The sequence below is a fragment of the Ylistrum balloti genome, unplaced genomic scaffold (assembly GCF_031769215.1).
Source record: "Ylistrum balloti isolate Yb309-2 unplaced genomic scaffold, AGI_CSIRO_Ybal_v1 Utg369668, whole genome shotgun sequence".
NCBI classification, from domain to species: Eukaryota; Metazoa; Mollusca; class Bivalvia; order Pectinida; family Pectinidae; genus Ylistrum; species Ylistrum balloti.
The window spans coordinates 2,955,512-2,976,953 of NW_026781915.1; the positions used below are offsets into that span (position 1 = coordinate 2,955,512).

At 34.3% G+C, this 21,442-nt stretch overlaps 1 protein-coding gene across 1 annotated transcript in view; it reads right to left on the bottom strand.

Annotated features, from left to right (window-relative positions):
• The window catches only part of LOC132561569 (titin-like), a 130,975-nt gene that overhangs the window by 99,382 nt on the left and 10,151 nt on the right, over window positions 1-21,442 (bottom strand). Inside the window, exon 3 of the mRNA XM_060226259.1 lies at window positions 9,278-9,341. Within this exon, the coding sequence (XP_060082242.1) occupies window positions 9,278-9,341 (64 nt within the window). The remainder of the gene's footprint in view (window positions 1-9,277; window positions 9,342-21,442) is intronic.

Consider the following 21,442-nt stretch of genomic DNA (forward strand, 5'->3'; position numbering starts at 1 on the left):
TATCAGGGTGAGATAACTCAGTCACTTTCTGTATAAATAATAGAGAAATGTTACTTTTACTTAAAGGGAAAACATCTCACTGGAATTATTTCTTAAGAGTTTATAAATCATCATCAAAAACATGAATAAATCAGATATTATTTGCATTGGCAACTGATGTTTCAAAGAGTTAATAACTGATGAGTAAAGGGCAGATAACTTTGAGAGTACACTAAAAGTTGCCTCAGCTGCTTAGATCCTATGACCTTGTGTCATTGCTTAGACTGATTCTGTCTCATACTGCGAGACAAATCATTCACGATGAAGAGCAAGCTGAACTCATGTTTGGTGATGCAGAATGTGTGTCAATGGTTTGTGTATAAATGTTGACATCCATCACGCAATAATCTGAGAATACACGCTAATCTGAGCCACCTATAATTACATACTCTACTGTAACAACCGGCTGTAACAACCATCAAATTTATCTCTTAAATGTTGTGTGCTTGTGTCAGTTGAGAAACATAACACTTGAAGATGTCAATACTTCCTACAGAGTTACATCTGAACTCTTTATACACATACTTCCAGGTTTCAATTTATCACACTACAAAGGTACATAGATATGCCTAGCACAAGTTTTTCTTTTTCTTCACTACATATTCATAATAAATTCAACATCCAATATCTAAAATTTGATCTTAGCTTAAATAACTGTAAACCCTTTTTCTCTTCTCAGCAAAAGAGATAGAAATCTCTAAAATAACGATCTCAATTTCGTTTTAAAGTGCATCGAAATATTCTTTACCAAATTGTATAGTAACATGATTGTCAATTGTGATGTGTTTTGTTAATGGATGTCAACTGGGAAGATTCCTTATCTGAACCTGACAATTTATGACAAGCTTCTAGAGATAAAGGAAGTACAGCATGAATTGGGTTTGTGTCAATATGATAAAAAGATTTAGGGTAGCCTGCCAACAGGCACGTGGGCCATCCCAACAGGACAAAGTTTTGGTATATCCCATTTATATCTTTGTAAATACATATAATGTGATGTACCTGGACTGGTTTTATGAACCATAAGTCTATGAGTTCATTCTATAGGTTCCTTGTCTTCTAAAGTTGATTCATTCCTCTGACCCATTGATAAATGACCCTGTTAGGTTCAAGACCAATTATAACTATAGACTTGCCATATTGCTTTCTTAGCTAGTTTTATGACTGACCAAGAGTTCAAATCAGTTCAAGGTTTACTTCCCTAAATTTTACATGCAACATAATCTTCTCTTCCATGTAGCTTCTAATTCTAAGGGTTAAGTGAGCTAAAAAATCAACACATCAGGATTCTTTTTTCCTAAGTAGGAAGCAGTGTAAGAGACAATTCATCAGCCGTTAGAATGATATACAGATATCATAGCTTCAAAAATATGTGTTCAAGATATGATTAGCTACTATCTTAACATAACTTGTGTTATCTCACAAACAGACATGATGTCTACCAGAAGTAATTGAGAGTGAATCGAGACAAAATATCGTAAAAGTGTCCAGGTCTGACATTAAATACTTAATGTAAATTGAAATGTCTGTAGTGTAGTAAATGTTTATCTACAAGATTAAATAAATTCTAAGTTTATCAGGAGTAATTTCCTGCCATCTGAATCTATATTATCCGTGACTTCCAAGACTGGTATGTACGTATGACTTTGACAAGAGATAAGTTCATGCAACTTAAGAAAATCTAATATCAGTTTAATTTTGTGATTTTAATAACACTTTAAAAAAATTTTTCTTTACCAAATAGTAAAATTTTATAAGACACACTACTCGGACAAAACAACAGATAGGAGCAACTCTCACATTATATGATTTATTTTGGGAGAAATTATAAACGACATATTTCATTTCAAGCTTAGCTGATGTCATGTTTGGGAGGATCCTGTTGCTGCAGAGATTAATAGAAAGCTGTTACATACAAAGGTTAAAGGTCACAATATGACACCACATACAGCAGAAAAATCATCATCTGTCACAGTTTGCATGAATATAAAAGTAATAATTCTTTCAAAATATGAATTAAACCAATAAAGTACCATGACAATCAGGTGTAGATTTACTGTATAAGATGAAAGATTATATGAATTACATTATAATATTATATAACTTCAGTATGATATACAATCTTTAAGTAAAATAATGTTAAAAATGAATTCAAACTATCAAGCTCATCGAGGAAGCTTCATTATCATAGAACAGTTTTATTGATCAAAATTTCAACTTCAAACTACTTACACATCAATCAAATTTAAATAATTCAATCCTTATTTAATTCACTCAGCATGTAAACAATACATATTAGAATATCATGGTCTATATCAGAAAAATCTAAATTGTTTTCAGTTGATTGTAATTATAAGTGAATGCATGATAGATTCTGCTTGCTGTATTTAAAAATGTTGGTTACCTGATCTTTATCTATATTTGTCCTTTGTTTCCACAATCAACCCTTGTCTATTATCTGCATCCCTTGAATGTTTTCAAGTCACCCCATCCCTTCCTCTCTCCAAAATAATCAATTAACTACCTAGTAAGAATAGCTTGCCTTTTAACAATGACTATTATAGACCTTGGGAACATGTGTTGAGTTTTGACTTTGATAGAAAATATTTAAATTCTGTTATCATGTACATTTATGGAATTATCTTTACACTTGTTGAGTCAACACCTCTGGTTCCGTGGTCATGTGTGACACCCCCTCTCTACCCCTATACTCCCTCCCACCCCAATCCAACCAACTAACCCTATGATTATATACATATTAGCCACTTAAGAGACAATCAGATCTTTCAACAATACAACCTTTAACAATGTCTGTCAGATCTTTGCTGGGATAATATCTACCCCCCGTGTGTATCAGACGTATGGTTCGTTGATTATTTCGTCGGCCTACGGAACTTTTGTATTTGACTGCTAATTGCAATATATCTGTCATTAACGAGCGTCCTTAATTAATGAATTTACTACAATGAATGATAATTAAATCACAATGAGTAATACCCTGAATGATAGTATGGGTATTTTACTATAAAGTGCCACATAGTACAATCATATCATTAATATACCACTTAATTTATGGCTAAATTAAATGCTTTTGAAAGCCATATACCTAAAGTAATTCTTAAATTTTTATATATGAACAACGGTATGTACATATCATGTACAACAAGAAACAGGCCTTTGCTGCCTGGTGATAACATCGAATGGACAACACCGTAATACAACTCAGCCCAACATCCATAAAACTTAACCTGTGTCCATGTTGGCAATGATTATCACCTATACATATGAACTACAGGTGCTTCAAATTATTTTTTAGCATATAAAAAAAACATTATCTCCATTGATTTCTTCATAACACTGAAAGCCATCAGCTAATATCAGTCAGGTAATGAATGATATGAAAATTTCACAGTAAATTTCAGACATCTCAAGGGAGAAGTCTTAACATGACCTAAACATAAAGGACACTCAATCATATACAAACAAGCTGTCTGGGTATTAAGTGTTATCAACAGTATTCATGGTCTATATAATCAATTACCTTGATACTCATCAGGACTGAACCCTATATCCATCATGTTGCCTAGCAACAGAATATCAGAACAAATCATAGTGGTCTAGGTTGTGTTCCAGTTGTTTGTAGAGATAACAATTAAGTTCCTGCAATTTTCATAACAACTAAAAAAAAATCCAAATTAAGAAAAAAAATTGCACCAATTCTTATATAAAAGCTGAAGTCCTAAATATTCTGTTGTGAACTGATCAATAATGATCGCTTAAGAGTGCTTCCTACATAATCTAAAATAAATAATCAAAAGAGCTTAAAGACATGATGAGAAATTCCTTTTAACTGGGATACAGAAGACTTTACATGAATTCATCTTTAGCTATTCCATTAAGCATGAAATATACAGGTCACTTGATGTATATAGCCCAGTAAGGTTTTATGGTAAGGTGAAAAGGTCATCTTGTAAGTACATGGAAGCTTAAGTACCATAAAATTATGTTTTAAACAGAAGAAGACATTCACTTTTATGTTTTCATTTTACTTTCCTATAAATTCACTGTCCAAACAAAATAAGGCATTGACCTTGATCGGTACGTATTTTACTCTCCAAGGATTTCAGTATCCAAAAATAACTAGCCTTGGAAAGGTCTAACTTTATACCTACAGAAAATATCTAATAAAGAATTTTTTCTACTTTACTGTTTAAAATACACAGTGATCAAATTCACTCTTCTGAATTAGAATCATTATCATAAATAAAGCTACTGGGAAACTGATTTCAGTACAATATGTACATTTATTTGATTTGATGAAAGATATCTATTCAAATGTTACTAAAACATTTTTCATTTCAAAAAGTCCTTCTTACCAGTGAAGGCAATTTATCAGAGGAATATCAGGTGAAGATAATTTTAAGTAATGGATACCAGGGAACAAGGGTATACCATATCTTGCTTTAGGAGTAGTATTTTCATATAGATACCAACTACTGCTTGATGTTGACCTCAAACAGGTGGCAAGTAAATTCCCAGAGGCCAGCTGATCTTCAACTTTCCTCATGAATAACAATGGCCCTTTATTATATTTAAACAAGTTTAGTGAATGAAATGCTTCTATATCTTTCTGTGTAAAGTGTATACACACATAGGGCACACCTTGGACAGGTATTGTACAGAGACAAAAAGGTGTGTTAGCTTCAAACTTAAATATTTCTAACACCGTAATTAAACTAAAGCTTCCTCATTTTTGTAAGACAGAATTTTTAGGATTAACAGTATGATTCAAGTTAAGAGTTGTCCAATTTAATGTCAAACATTAAACTTGATTTCATTTTTATTTTCATTTCTTCATGGACAGAAACTTTTATTGACAAAAATTTAAGATGTCCATGGTACAACTGTACATAAGTTTCATAGCTCAGACAAGTTATTACTTCATCAACAGTAGAATATTACCTACAAGACATCTACAAACACATTCTGTTGAAACTAGTGAAAAGTAAACTCAGCCCAACCTCATTTACATACACTCAAGTGGAAGGAACAGTCTCTAGTAAAAGTGTTACCTGAATCAGATCACAAAATTATCTGCTTTACCTGTTTATATAATATGTAGTTACTCACCTAGAATTTTTATAGCTCTTAAAAAATTTAACCTTATTTTAAAAGAATAATGAGAAACAAGTTCTTTTGTATATGGAGTCATATACATTTATCACTCTTTTGAGTCCAGGTGCAAATACGCAAAATCTAGACAGAAAAAAAATAAAAGAAAAACCATTCAGTCAGGTGTAGGTGATTACAATTTTCTCATCATTCCAGGCAAGTCATTGAACTAAATTCAAACTCTAGCTAACTTCACGAAAAACAAAGGCAGTCTCCATTATTCATTCACTGAAGATCTTTTAATCTGAATCAAGTTGATGGGAATTTATCAAGAAATGAAGACAATGGCTGAGGGTTTTCGATGAATAGCAATTGAAAGCAATCTTGAACACAACTGTATAAGTGTTCAAATACGAAATTCACAGTAGACTTTCTCTGATAGACCTTACAGCTGATAATAAGACTGGACAAAGTAATTATTCGGGTTGACCACAAAGCTCCATTGTGGAGAGCGTGTTCCAGATCGAGTTTCAAGGTTCTGGGTTTGAATCCTGCTGACTTGTTCAATTTCATTTGGCTCTGTCTTGCTACAGTAGTGCTACTTGATAAAGGTAATCATTGACTTAGTTCTGTAAGTCATTTAAAACCTAGTCACATGACCAGGTATCCTGGTAATAAGGTGAATCTTTCTGCAGTAAAATGTCACACTATTTCTCTCGTTACAATTTCATCAAAATCCATGAAAAAAAATGATGCAGCTGGAGGGATAAAACTAAACCGAGATATAGGTCAATCATTGGGTTACACAGTACAAATTAATGTGCCTTGCAAACAGTAAGTCAAGTCAGCATACAAAAAAAATGATCAATATGTTCTTTTAGTGTCATGAAAGTGATAATTACTATAGAATTTTAGTAAAATCTTCAAATTTATCAAGCCACAATGGAGATTTCTAACCTTGCAACCTTGCTTCGAGTAAATGAATATGCTACGTCATGTGCACAAGGTACACTGACACTTAAATATTTGATAACACTAAATGATAACCCACATACATTTGTACCCATGCACACAAGTAATGAAGAGAAAATCAATATTGAACCGACCCATCTTTAAACATGCAAGTGATTTTGTCCTGTATTATTTATTATAAATCTGTGTCAGAGAACGAGAGATACTGTACCTGACAGATCTTAAATGCATTGCAACGCAACAATCCATAGGTAAATTATTTACCTGTGTAAAGATTCCTAGAAAAAAAATTTCTCAAAGACAAATGAGAGGAATATCTATATATAAAATTTCATTGAAAATGGAAGTCCTACATATTTTACTGGAATGACCTAAATCATTCATTTTACAGTAACGTGAGTACAGGAGTCCAAATCCTAATTGGCCATGGTTTTTGTTTTCTTCAGCTCTTACTATTATTAGCATCAGGAACATGTGACCAAGTCTTTAGTGCAGTTGTACTGTCAATGGCTACCAAGACCTCAATTAGTCATTTTACTTTTCCAGTTGAAAATTACTCCTCAAGAGCTCGAATGGTGCATCATGTCTGCATGTTGATTGGTTCAATAGCCCTTATCTAAGGGCAATCTTTACAAGTTAATTAGAACAAATTATCTTCACAGGTGTTTCAGAATATGTAAAATGTTTCAAAAGATTTACCAAAGTAATCTCCCTTTACTTTTGGTTGAAAAGATTCTGCTACAGTTAATAAACTTGCCAAGATTAATGAAAAATCCATAGTGTTAAAAGCAAAAATTAATAGTATTCAGGAAAGATCCAAATGTTCCTAACAACATTAGAAGTAAATAGACATGAAAAAAGAATGAAAAAACAAAGAGCAAAATACGTATAAGGAAAAAAGACTATTGCTGTATTGTATTAAAGATCTAATGAAGACTGAGAAGGAAATAACTAGTTTCAAATAATCCATATAACTTTTCATGAAATCATCCCTTATAGTCTCTCCTGAAAATTCATCTGTACAAGATTGTTGCTAAGTCTTCTTTCAACAACCAATATATCTCCCTAAGTCAAGTAGCAATATCCAATGTTTACGACCATATAAAACATTAAATCAAAATAAAAACGACCTTGTACAAAGCAATTCTACGGTATAATTGTTTAATGACACCCTATATTTGTCTGAATATAAAGACATTTTGACACTGAAGTTTCTCTCTGTCTTACAACCTGTCATGAGATGGTTTCTTAACAAAACAGACAATTATGAAATTCATATTTCAAGAGAAAATTAATGGGCTATTGATTACAGATTTCTCTGAAAATCAGTATAAAAAGGCATTTCTAACACTACTGGATTCTGAAATTACATAGTTTTAAACTCTGGGATGAGGTTATATCGTGCATGTGTGTATCATGTGTCTTCAAATGGACTAAAATGGAACATATTGTCCATTTTTTGTCATTCTTGTGTTTGGTGAGTGACTAACCTGATGTATACATGTATATGTTACCAATGTTCATTCCTTAGAAAGGTTGTATATCTTAATTATGGAATAATGTTATTATTCAAAACATCTCATTAAAATATCACTCACTAACACGTCTGAATTAAGTTATCTGAAATATTATATATATTATCAAACATAATATGCACTTGGTTGACTGCATCGCCCAACGGCCAATCAAAATGAAGGATATCCTGGATTTAAATATTGCTGTTCTCGTATAAATTTTTCACTTGAAATATCCAACATAGCTACAAAATGCAGTGTTCCCCTTCCTTTTGGGGGTAAAGTGTACCCCTTACAATGTATTTATAAAGAAGAGTGCTTGAAAACTGGGTGTACAAGTCTTGAATTTCATCAATTTGGGGGGTTTTGTACCCTCATTTGAGGGAAATGTAGGATTCTGAATAGGTGTAAGTTAATACAGCTTTCTGAGTATACCAGTGGTATTTAATAGTGTATATTTAAGGAATGTGAGTTTACACTTAAAAATGTTATCTGTTCACTCAATAGTTTCATTTCCATGGTCTTGAATATTTTAAATAGAATGGCACACTCCTGTGTGCATGAACGACATTAAACATTGGAATGATTAAAAACGAGATAATGGCATGTTTTGTGTGTTCTAAGATTGATGGATATTTTACGTGTACTCACAAGAAAAATCTCAAAATATCACATTTTGAGACAACACAGTTTTGAAGCAAGAGTCCTAGTTCTTTTGATAAGAAGATTTAATGTTTCAGTAAACAGTCATCTGATGCTAGGCTGTACAATCACTATTTACATGATTGGGTCTTAAACAAATTTTCATTTATTCAAATAAAAATACTGTGACTACCTGTTCAACGTTGCCATAAGTTTTTTAAGAACTTAGGAACTACAAAGTATATTCACTGTTAAAAGAATTCTTTTCCAGTATTTTCAACAAGTGTTTTGGTGAAGAAAACACTGACACAGTAGACTTTTAAGCACATCTATCACAATAGACATAATTATATTAAGGTGCTATACGCTGCTTTCTAAGTTTATAATTGGCAATCCTTCTTTATAACCATGAAACTATTATATTTTCTTCCCTATCAAAACTTTTCCACCCACTCAATCAATAACATTGAAACTTTTTTTCATGAAATAATATGCCATAGGCATAAGACTGATCCATATAATCCCTGTAAGAACTGCCATTATAATCCTGCAGGTCACAACTGGTGTGACTTCTTTAGTGTAAGTGTTACCCAGTACACATTATGTCCAATAGGTTGAAGCCACCTTTAGCGTTTAAGCCTTGTGGCTAGAACTGATCCTTTCATGAAGATTAAGAACATGACCACATAAAGTAGCAACTAGGCCATCAATAATTTAATGACTATTATGACTAATATACTACTTTCTTAACAATTTTTTCTAACTTTCTTGAAAAGTAATAGCCAGTCATCAAAATCAATTGTATTGTCAAGACTTTACTAATTTTCTAAAAAGCAAAAACATGATGCTGTGAAGAAAGTAGCGTTTATCACTGCTGTTTGTGAGTTAAACTGCAAAGACCTTCCACAATGACTAGAGGGCGATAAGGACATCCAATTAAGATAGACCTTACATGGATGATCACTATTAAATAAATTTCAGTTGTCATGGTGACTTACCAAATCCTGCTGAGTGTCATCAATGGGAGCCGAGAGTGGAGGAAGAGGTCACGGGCTCTCTCACCTGTAAAAACATACAACAACTTGTTAAATTACCTGTAATTGGGCCTTATCTAGTAAAATGTCTAATTTCAAATATGCGGATCACAAGTGTCATTTCAATAGGGAAAATTCTCTAGGTGAAATGGTTCAAAATATACAAAAATAAAGTGGAATTTTCAAAAACATAATTTTCTGATCTTATCACAAATCCTTTTCCAGATTTGAAAAAGAAAATAGAAAAAGGAAACCACACAATTCATATTTTAACATTTTTATTGAATATCAAATCTTAAAGGAAAGAATCACACCAGTTGCTATAAAGAAAAACATTATAAATACATGACAGGAATAACACAAAGGTTCAGGTCCAGAAATAACCCTTCTATAAAAAAACAAGCAAAAGCATGGTAATTCATTTCTGCTTTTGAACACTACTTGAGAAATCTATTTATTTATTTATTTATTTATTTAACAGGTCCACTATTATGGCCTTTTGGTCTTTCAGTGAACACCTTGAAAAATCTGGTTGCTTTGCTAAGGATTCATTACGTTCCATGTAGGGACTTGGGGATAATAGTTAACCATGCCCCATAAACATCACTGTAACCCTGGGAAACTTGAGGAAAAGTTCCTTCCCAGATTGGGAGTATGTAACTGTGGTAAATACTAATTGTAATATATACTGCTTGCCAGAGACAGCTTCTCTTTAGTTTGATCAACTGAATGCTGGACTAGTAAGTCATGGGTACCAGGTGTAAGTCTTGATGGAGGCATTGAAATAATCCAACACCTCTAAATTTGTTACACTAATTTTAAAGCACTAATATATAATCAAGTCACATTGTGATCATTAGTTACATTATTGTTATGATTTCTGTCTTTTTATTGCTTACATCTGATACAAGTGTAGAAGTAGAGAATAAAGGTTTCAATAAACTGGAGGGTCATTTAGCCTGTTGGCAGGGTACACCATATTAAAAAACGCTGACCTTTAAGAAATCAAGTTATGTATAGATCATTACTTCACTGAGTCTGTCTACATAATGCTGAGTTGTCTGCTCTTGTGAGCAATTATTCACCGTAATGTAAGTTTGCATAAGGAAGTTGTGTCATTCTCTCATGATGTTACTCTCACAAGCAGATGATGTAACAATCAATACCTGCTCACAAGAGCAGATAACTCTGGATTATTAAAAGACTTAACAGTACAATATTTACATGGTTATTAAGCCAATTGCATAATTTCTAAACATTCTTTTTCATCTGATGGGGTTCAAAGCTCCACCACTGTTGATAATTACACTTTGTTATGTACAGAAGCATGATGGAAGGGGTTATTTACTGTGATATATCTTCCTTAGTAGTTGGTGAGGTAAAGAAAAGGATAAAAACTAAGTGTGTTAGTGGGTGAGGGCTTCAAGGATGTTCAAAAGACAACCAAACGGAATGGTTACAACTGAATGTCATATGCAGTCAAAGTAAGTCTCACATTAATAATAAAAATTCAAACTTGGGTGTTTGAAGTATAAATATATAATCTATGTCAACCCCTTAATTATCAGTTTGTATGAAAATATGAATCAATTACTGACAATAAGACATGGAAATGTGGACAAATGATAGAATTAACTATAACATCTTTTTCAAAACTACATGGTATCAGCTACTATAAAAAACTATATCCTTTTGTTGATGTAAAAAGTCAGGTCGTTATCAAATCATTTAGGAACTAATGGTGTTCATATTTACAGTGAGCAAAGAGGGCCTTGGTGATCAAATGAAATGTTTGTTGGGACTAACACCATACTTGTTGTGACTTTGTACAAAGAGTGTTGGGTCTATTTGCACAACAGCTACAAACAGGGTACATGCAAATATCAGATGAAAGAGAGAGCAATAGTTTCCCTGAACATAAGTAATAGACAAACCCACATCTAGGGATTATAGATAAACACTGGTCAACACCACCGCAATGGATTATGTCTATCCATATACAACAGGAAAAAAGGAAATCTCCTAATGACTCTAATGGCTCTGTACTTTCCCTCAAATTCATCCATACCTTACTCCTCTATAATACACATGTATCATCAGACAGGGAGATTACTGTTACCCTCACTGGTCAACTATAATACCTGTGTATCATCAGACAGGGAGATAACTGTTACCCTCACTGTTCAACTATAAAACCCATGTATCATCAGACAGGGAGGTTACTGTTACCCTCACTGTTCAACTATAATACCCATGTATCATCAGACAGGGAGGTTACTGTTACCCTCACTGTTCAACTATGATACCCATGTATCATCAGACAGGGAGATAACTGTTACCCTCACTGGTCAACTATGATACCCATGTATCATCAGACAGGGAGGTTACTGTTACCCTCACTGTTCAACTATGATACCCGTGTATATCAGACAGGGAGGTTACTGTTACCCTCACTGTTCAACTATAATACCTGTGTATCATCAGACAGGGAGATTACTGTTGCCCTCACTGTTCAACTATAATACCCGTGTATCATCAGACAGGGAGATAACTGTTACCCTCACTGGTCAACTATAATACCCATGTGTCATCAGACAGGGAGATTACTGTTACCCTCACTGTTCAACTATGATACCCATGTATCATCAGACAGGGAGATAACTGTTACCCTCACTGTTCAACTATAATACCCATGTATCATCAGACAGGGAGGTTACTGTTACCCTCACTGTTCAACTATAATACCCATGTATCATCAGACAGGGAGATAACTGTTACCCTCACTGTTCAACTATAATACCTGTGTATCATCAGACAGGGAAAAACTGTTACCCTCACTGTTCAACTATAATACCCGTGTATCATCAGACAGGGAGATTACTGTTACCCTCACTGTTCAACTATGATACCCATGTATCATCAGACAGGGAGATTACTGTTACCCTCACTGTTCAACTATGATACCCATGTATCATCAGACAGGGAGATTACTGTTACCCTCCCTGTTCCTCTATAATACCTATGTATCATCAGACAGGGAGGTTACTGTTACCCTCACTGTTCAACTATAAAACCCATGTATCATCAGACAGGGAGATTACTGTTACCCTCCCTGTTCCTCTATAAAACCCATGTATCATCAGACAGGGAGGTTACTGTTACCCTCACTGTTCAACTATAAAACCCATGTATCATCAGACAGGGAGATAACTGTTACCCTCACTGGTCAACTATAAAACCCATGTATCATCAGACAGGGAGATAACTGTTACCCTTATTGTTCAACTATAATACCCGTGTATCATCAGACAGGGAGGTTACTGTTACCCTCACTGTTCAACTATAAAACCCATGTATCATCAGACAGGGAGATAACTGTTACCCTCACTGTTCAACTATAAAACCCATGTATCATCAGACAGGGAGATAACTGTTACCCTCCCTGTTCCTCTATAATACCTATGTATCATCAGACAGGGAGATTACTGTTACCCTCACTGTTCAACTATAAAACCCATGTATCATCAGACAGGGAGATAACTGTTACCCTCACTGGTCAACTATAAAACCCATGTATCATCAGACAGGGAGATAACTGTTACCCTCACTGTTCCTCTATAATACCTATGTATCATCAGACAGGGAGATTACTGTTACCCTCACTGTTCAACTATAAAACCCATGTATCATCAGACAGGGAGATAACTGTTACCCTCACTGTTCAACTATAATACCTATGTATCATCAGACAGGGAGATAACTGTTACCCTCACTGTTCAACTATAAAACCCATGTATCATCAGACAGGGAGGTTACTGTTACCCTCACTGGTCAACTATAATACCCGTGTATCATCAGACAGGGAGATAACTGTTACCCTCACTGTTCAACTATAATACCCATGTATCATCAGACAGGGAGATAACTGTTACCCTCACTGTTCCTCTATAATACCCGTGTATCATCAGACAGGGAGATAACTGTTACCATCACTGTTCAACTATAAAACCCATGTATCATCAGACAGGGAGATAAATGTTACCCTCACTGTTCAACTATAATACACATGTATCATCAGACAGGGAGATTACTGTTACCTTCACTGTTCCTCTATAATACCCGTGTATCATCAGACAGGGAGATAACTGTTACCATCACTGTTCAACTATAATACCCATGTATCATCAGACAGGGAGATAACTGTTACCCTCACTGTTCCTCTATAATACCTATGTATCATCAGACAGGGAGATAACTGTTACCCTCACTGTTCAACTATAATACCCATGTATCATCAGACAGGGAGATAACTGTTACCCTCCCTGTTCCTCTATAATACCTATGTATCATCAGACAGGGAGATAACTGTTACCCTCACTGTTCAACTATAAAACCCATGTATCATCAGACAGGGAGATAACTGTTACCCTCACTGTTCAACTATAATACCCGTGTATCATCAGACAGGGAGATTACTGTTACCCTCACTGTTCCTCTATAATACCTATGTATCATCAGACAGGGAGATAACTGTTACCCTCACTGTTCAACTATAATACCCGTGTATCATCAGACAGGGAGATAACTGTTACCCTCACTGTTCAACTATAATACCCATGTATCATCAGACAGGGAGATTACTGTTACCCTCACTGTTCAACTATAATACCCGTGTATCATCAGACAGGGAGATAAATGTTACCCTCACTGTTCAACTATAATACCCATGTATCATCAGACAGGGAGATAACTGTTACCCTCACTGTTCAACTATAAAACCCATGTATCATCAGACAGGGAGATAACTGTTACCCTCACTGTTCAACTATAAAACCCATGTATCATCAGACAGGGAGATTACTGTTACCCTCACTGTTCAACTATAAAACCCATGTATCATCAGACAGGGAGATAACTGTTACCCTCACTGTTCCTCTATAATACCCATGTATCATCAGACAGGGAGATAACTGTTACCCTCACTGTTCCTCTATAATACCCGTGTATCATCAGACAGGGAGATAACTGTTACCCTCACTGTTCAACTATAATACCTGTGTATCATCAGACAGGGAGATTACTGTTACCCTCACTGTTCCTCTATAATACCCATGTATCATCAGACAGGGAGATTACTGTTACCCTCACTGTTCAACTATAAAACCCCTTAATGTTTTTTTTCAATCATCTTGTTAATTACTCTTCTCTGTTTACATATATATGTATAGAACATATAGGAAAACGTACAAAATCATTCAATACTTCAGCGTATCTTGGGTACTCATTCAAACTATAAGCTAAGCCATACACACTTAAATGAACTTGAAATAAAACCTGCCAGCTTGTCTCCTAAGTAATTCAAAAGAGGCCAGACAAGATTTGAGCGATTCGAGAGGTACACTGTTGAGTGATTGATTCAAGAGGTAAGTTAGAAAAAGACTCTTAACAGTGATTAACAGGAGAGTCTTGATTGATTCCTTCAAATGGAGTAAGTATAAGAAAACCGACTGATGAACAACTGTCTGTTGTTCCTCTCTAGTCTATAGGACATACATTTGTATATGTCACTTCCATTTTCACTCACAGGATTATGTGATGTCTGTACTATGCATAACCATTACATGATTTCAATGTTCAACAGTAGTGTAACATACTGTTCATTTTAAGTTTCGTTCTTGTTTACATGATTGTGATAATATGTTAATCGGAAAAATGGCTTGTGAATCCCAGTCACTGTGCTTATGTCACTGTTCATTGTTAACTTAAAATTGTAAAATCTCACTCACTTAACCTCATTTCGTGACACATTTTGAAAAAATAAGTCAAATTATACAAACACGATAACCAGTTATTAAGGAACTATTAATCATGGTTAAAATTTTCACATGATGATCTTTTAAGAATACTAGGCCTTAAAAGCTTGCGAAAAAACATTTGAAATGCTAGAAAAGAGCCTTTACACTCTTTCTCAAACACAAATGGTCTTTCAACTTGATCAATTAGTGTGTGGGTTTTAATAAGTGCTTCTAGTTTTAATGTATGTATTTTGATCATCCATGTATAGTGACAGTATGTTTAAAAAAATTCTGGCAATCAGATAACAAGAGGTAACATCAATACCTGTTAATGTGGAATGTCAACAGTAGGATTATGTGTTAAATAGTAATAAAAGAGATGTAATCTCCCCTGGAATGATCATACAAATGACCACAACATGACATGTTTAAAATTACAAAACACCTACTCATTCATATTGTTAGTCAAAACTATATTTAATTCCTTTTTTTCATTTTTTTTTTTTTTCTGATTTCTAAGAGTTTTTTATGATTTATTTTAAAAGTTGACTAGTCTTCTTGGATTTCAATAATTATATGTATGTTAATTGTATGGAGCTACACTAATTTGTACATCATCAAACATTCTTTTCTAAACAAATCAATCTTTACCAAATCTTTGTCAACGCTCCATTCCTTTTACATTTAAAAGTTTAAATTCAAAACCAACTGTCTACTTTCAGTTTTCAGTGAACATGAACATTGTTACTCTGTAACAGATGAGTCCATCTATCTAAAAAAGTTATCAGGTATGACAATATTGTATTGTCACAGTGTGTACTTTTAATGTAAAACATTTTTGTGCTCCTTGTTTTAATTGTTATGGGAAAATGTAAAATAATCATAATACATTTTTATGAACTGTATATGGCTACATTTGATCAGGGTCTCAACCATTCTTTGAAATGTATCATTTCATAGCATAATTGAAAAAAACACTGCTTTTACATTCAGTAAATAGCATTCTTTTCATTATTCCTGCCAAGGTTAAATATCAAATTCACTTCCTTGTTGTAAGCCTTCAGGCGTGAGAACATATGAGGCAAGAATATATAAAGTGCAAGCAAGAATGTGAAAGACTATGATTACTTTTCCTTTGCAATCCTGTTTCCAAATTTTTCAGTGACCAAATTCTAATTCAATCCCTTGACCTATAGGTCACTGCATTGCAATCTCAACTTCCCTCCCATTTAGAAAGAGCAAAAACATTCCACAAATCTCTTGGTTTGGTGACAAAATTCTTGAATTCTGTCAACTAATGGCAGATAAAGTATACAAATAAGACTGATTAGCAAAATCTAAAAGGGCCAAAACTCTGTATTGAGACCAAATTTCCATCTATGACAATTCATCATCCCAAGGTAACTACTATAGGGAATATAGAAAATCCTGTGGCCAATATTATCAGGATAATATGCTGATAGTTTCAATCATGGATAGAGCCCAAGTTGTTGTGTTGCTTGGTAGAATATCAGTCATGATTAATCACCAATGATGGTGTAACTTGACCACAAATTCCATCTAGTTATCTAATAGCAATAAAAGTTCATATTTCTTATGATAACAATCTTGGAGTTTTTATGACCTTGTATCTGGATCGAAAAGCTTTATTCTTAGCCTTGTATAATACTTAAATCTTGATAGATTTAGGATCATGGCACAAACTCTTGGTTCAGTAAATCAATTGACAGACAACTTGGTACAAAAACAATCAGACAATATGGTGTACAATCCTATATGTCATTTAAAAGCAATTTTTTTTCAAAGATTTAACAGTTTTTTTCAATCCTCTATGCACATGACTTACAAGTGTGTTGTTGTAGGATAGGATTTAAACAAAACCATTTCTATTTACCTATGTAAATTTAGAATCTAAAAATACAAGAATCACCAACGTACTACTCTAGTATTACATCCTACTGCTAAAATGTACCTGGTAGTCTTAACGAGATATTGTTTACCTGTACTGTTTGCACCTGTTTATGATGAGAACAATGTTCTGGACACTTTGAGGCATTTAAACACTACTACCTCAATCTGATAATAAAATGCAATCATCACCTTCCCTTTAACTCATGCACACAGGTATTTGTTTATTTACCCCTATTCAATAGCTGTATTGTTAAAGTCTTATAGGGCAAAGTTTACCCAGAATACCTGAAATGTTTACCAATCCCTATTTACAAATGACATTGAAAATGTTAAGACGGTTATGAAACGTCCGGCTATTAGAAGATTTTGCAATTATAAAGGAAAAGATAGCAGTTCAAACAACTTGAACGTACCTTAACTATTTAAATTCCTAAATTTTCTTGACATGCCATACCTGTCCATTCCAAGCTCTAGTGATTTACGATAATTGCTTCCTTAATTTCAAAAGAAAAAAAATGCATGTGTTTTCCTGATTAAAAAGACTTTACATATATATCGGTAACCATATGTAGTTTGTTTAAGTAAGCAACATCTTTAAAGAATGTACTTTTGAAAGAAAATAATGGTGAAATATTATTTGGTCAAGTCATTTTTATGCTGTGTGATTATTATATCTCATTATTCTGCAAAATATAACCTACAAATGAAATTTGCGAAAGATCCATCCCCTACTTCTCAAGAAACAGCAATAACAATCTTTCAAAGTCAAAATCAAAGATGTCCACCTATCGGCCATATTTTTTATTTTATTCAGTCCCAAAATCATCCAGGCTCAACTAGGGAACAAAGGGAACCTTCAAGTGAACTTTGAGTGAGATCCATCCAGAACTTCGCAAGAAATAGCGATAACAAACTAAATTGTAAAAATCCAAGATGTCCATCTGTCTACCATTTTGTGTTTCTGATCAGACCTAATAACAAACAGGCAACACTAGGGATGGAGGGATGGATAATGGACCCTGAATGTAGGGTAATTTGAACAGCCCAACAGCCACAGATAGCCTAAGTTTATACATATAAGGTTTCATGAATTCCTTAGTTTGATACACAACAATTCAACAATACACCGAATTTCATCTCACTGTCAAGAAAGTCAACATTTTCTGACTTGTATTAGAACGATGGTGGTTATTGTAAGGGAAAGAAGCCCAGTGGATGATAAAACAAACCATACATATGCTTCTATAGAAAATTTTATAAATTAAAAAATCAACATTCTTAACATTTTCTGATCAGATAAAATAGATTATCATTTAAAACGCTTCCCTGACAGTTACATGTCAGTTTCCGTGACTAAGCCATAAAGCAGGACGCCACTGTAATTGTTTCCACAGGTATAAACCACGCATCACAGGTGACAACTGCAGGTAATATTAGGTGTAAAAACTTTACAGAATCTGACATTACCAGGCAAAACCTGGCATTACCTGACATTACCTGGCAGTTATCTGGTAAATCGTGGTGTTTCCTTGTGATACAGGTATCACAAGTACATCAATAATCGTCGACAGGTACAAGGCATATCTGTCAGCAACTTTATATACAGGAAATGTATATCCTGGGCAGATTTTAGGCAATACATTGTGGAGATACAATCAGCATCCTTTTGCTGTAGGTACAACATACCTTTCTAAGTCATGTGACAGAATATACAGATACCGTATTCAAACTCCTTCACTTAACGACTTTTTCTCATGAATACCTGAAAAGGCCAATGCATGCTAAATAGGTCAGCCCAATTAACATCCCTGCATCATGCAGTCCTGTAAACTTTATTGGTTAGTACAAAGGAAAACAAAACTTTTGTTTGCAACCTTTTTATGACCAATAGAAAACAATTTCCTGTCTATCAATAATTACATGATTTCTATTTAAGCCCTTAATCAAGCATCCATATTCACCATCTCTATATGGGAAAGGTCATTATGGTTACCTCTAATACCACATTGGTAACCAGACAGACCACCAAGGTAACCAGTTGAGGTACCCACCTTCAAATCAGGGGTACAATCAAGCCAGGTATAGGGACAGAGGCTGTGAACAACATCATGAAAGAAACCAGGCTCAGAACTGTAATCAGTCACCTGGTTACCATGAGCAACCACCAATGAGGCAACTGATGTTGAAAGAACTGCTTGAGAGTGGATCAACAAATTCCACAAGTAATCACCACACCAAAAACGGGATAGAGGAAAAAGTAACCACGACACAGAACGGAGGCCCTATAACTCACAGAGTCCTTGTTCCATATCTCCAGAACCCATTGGAAACTTTCCAAGTCCATCAAGGTCTCTGACTCCCCCACCGACACCATATAGGGACCTATTCCATGTGTTAAGGTCCATTTGACCAATATAACATCCCTGTATAAGTCTGCAGTTAAGACTGATATAACATTCTTGTCAAAGTCCTCAATTAGAACCAATCAAACACTCCTGTCTAAGCCCTCAGTTAAAACTTATATAATATCTCTGTTTAGGCACTCAACCAAGACTTACATGGCTTCCCTGTATAAGTCATCAGTTAAGATCAATAGAACATCCCTGTTTAAGTCTTCAGTTAAGACCTATATAACATCCCTGTTTAAGCCTTCAGTTAAGAATTATAAATCATCTCTGTCTAAGCCCTCATTTCAAACTTATATAACATCCCTGACCCTGTCGAAGTCTATAGTTAAGACCATAACATCCACTCTGTCAAAGCCCTCAGTTAAGACCAATATAACATTTCTGTCTAAGCCCTCAGTTAAGACCAATATAACATTTCTGTCTAAGCCCTCAGTTAAGACCAATAGAACATTTCTGTCTAAGCCCTCAGTTAAGACCAATATAACATTTCTGTCTAAGCCCTCAGTTAAGACCAATAGAACATTTCTGTCTAAGCCCTCAGTTAAGACCAATAGAACATTTCTGTCTAATCCCTCAGTTAAGACCAATATAACATTTCTGTCTAAGCCCTCAGTTAAGACCAATAGAACATTTCTGTCTAAGCCCTCAGTTAAGACCAATAGAACATTTCTGTCTAAGCCCTCAGTTAAGACCAATAGAACATTTCTGTCTAAGCCCTCAGTTAAGACCAATAGAACATTTCTGTCTAAGCCCTCAGTTAAGACCAATAGAACATTTCTGTCTAAGCCCTCAGTTAAGACCAATAGAACATTTCTGTCTAAGCCCTCAGTTAAGACCAATAGAACATTTCTGTCTAAGCCCTCAGTTAAGACCAATAGAACATTTCTGTCTAAGCCCTCAGTTAAGACCAATAGAACATTTCTGTCTAAGCCCTCAGTTAAGACCAAGAGATCATACCTGTCTATAAGCTGGCAGGTAAGACCCATAGAACATCCTTACTTACAGAGTGTGTAAGAAATAGACTAACACTACACCATTGTCTTTAGCCCCAATGTGTAGAACCAATATAATATTTCTATCTTAGTGCTGTATCCCAGTGTCTATCCTGTAACACTCCTGTGACATCCCTAATTACAGTTCAAACCAATAGAATTTTCCTGTGTAAACCTTGAAGAAAATTTTGACAAATATCACAATAGTCTCTTCTGTATTGATGTCAACATATAGTCATTTTGTGGAGCTGAACATTACCCTAAACACCTAAGATTTCAATCAGCACTGGCTTAGTATGAGAAAATACCATTCGCACGTTCTGTACTTTGCCTGCAGACAGACAAGATCTTTATCATCAACAACCTTCCTATAGCTATTGATATGAAATGACCCAGGTGTCATAATTTCCTTTGTATGGTAACTTCAGCTTTCTGAAAGAAATTTTAGGTCACCTTAAACTCAAAGACAAAAATATTCAAGTACAATAGACTTGCTTGGTGATAATTGAAAAGAAAGATGTGTTTTTGTCTCATTAAAATACCACTGGAAAAGCATCGAAAAGAGACAGAAGAGTTGTATATTAAATATAGTTTAGAGAGCCCAGTGAACATTCCTTTTTTATGTTGGAAGATCAGCTTCAAAGTAAAACTGCCTGAACCTGCTCGTTAAATTCTTTTATTGGTTAAATAACATATGAACTGAAAAGATAATCATGAATTTAAAACATTTTAGAAAATTGAACAAAAAAAATTATCTTTAGACTAAAGTTCCGGTTTAGTCAAGTATATGATTTATGAACCACTTAAGTGAATGATGTATATTGCAATACTGTGAAATGCAAGAATCTAAATAATCTATTTAAACTAGAAATGCATACCTATACAAAATTACCAGGTCATATTCAAGGAGTCTTTTGCAAGGGTTTCATTGGACACTTTAACTATTTGTAATTTTAAGTGGTGCAATGTTAAATTTGAATTAAAAAAATATATATATACATCAGTAGAATTTGATTCATCTTG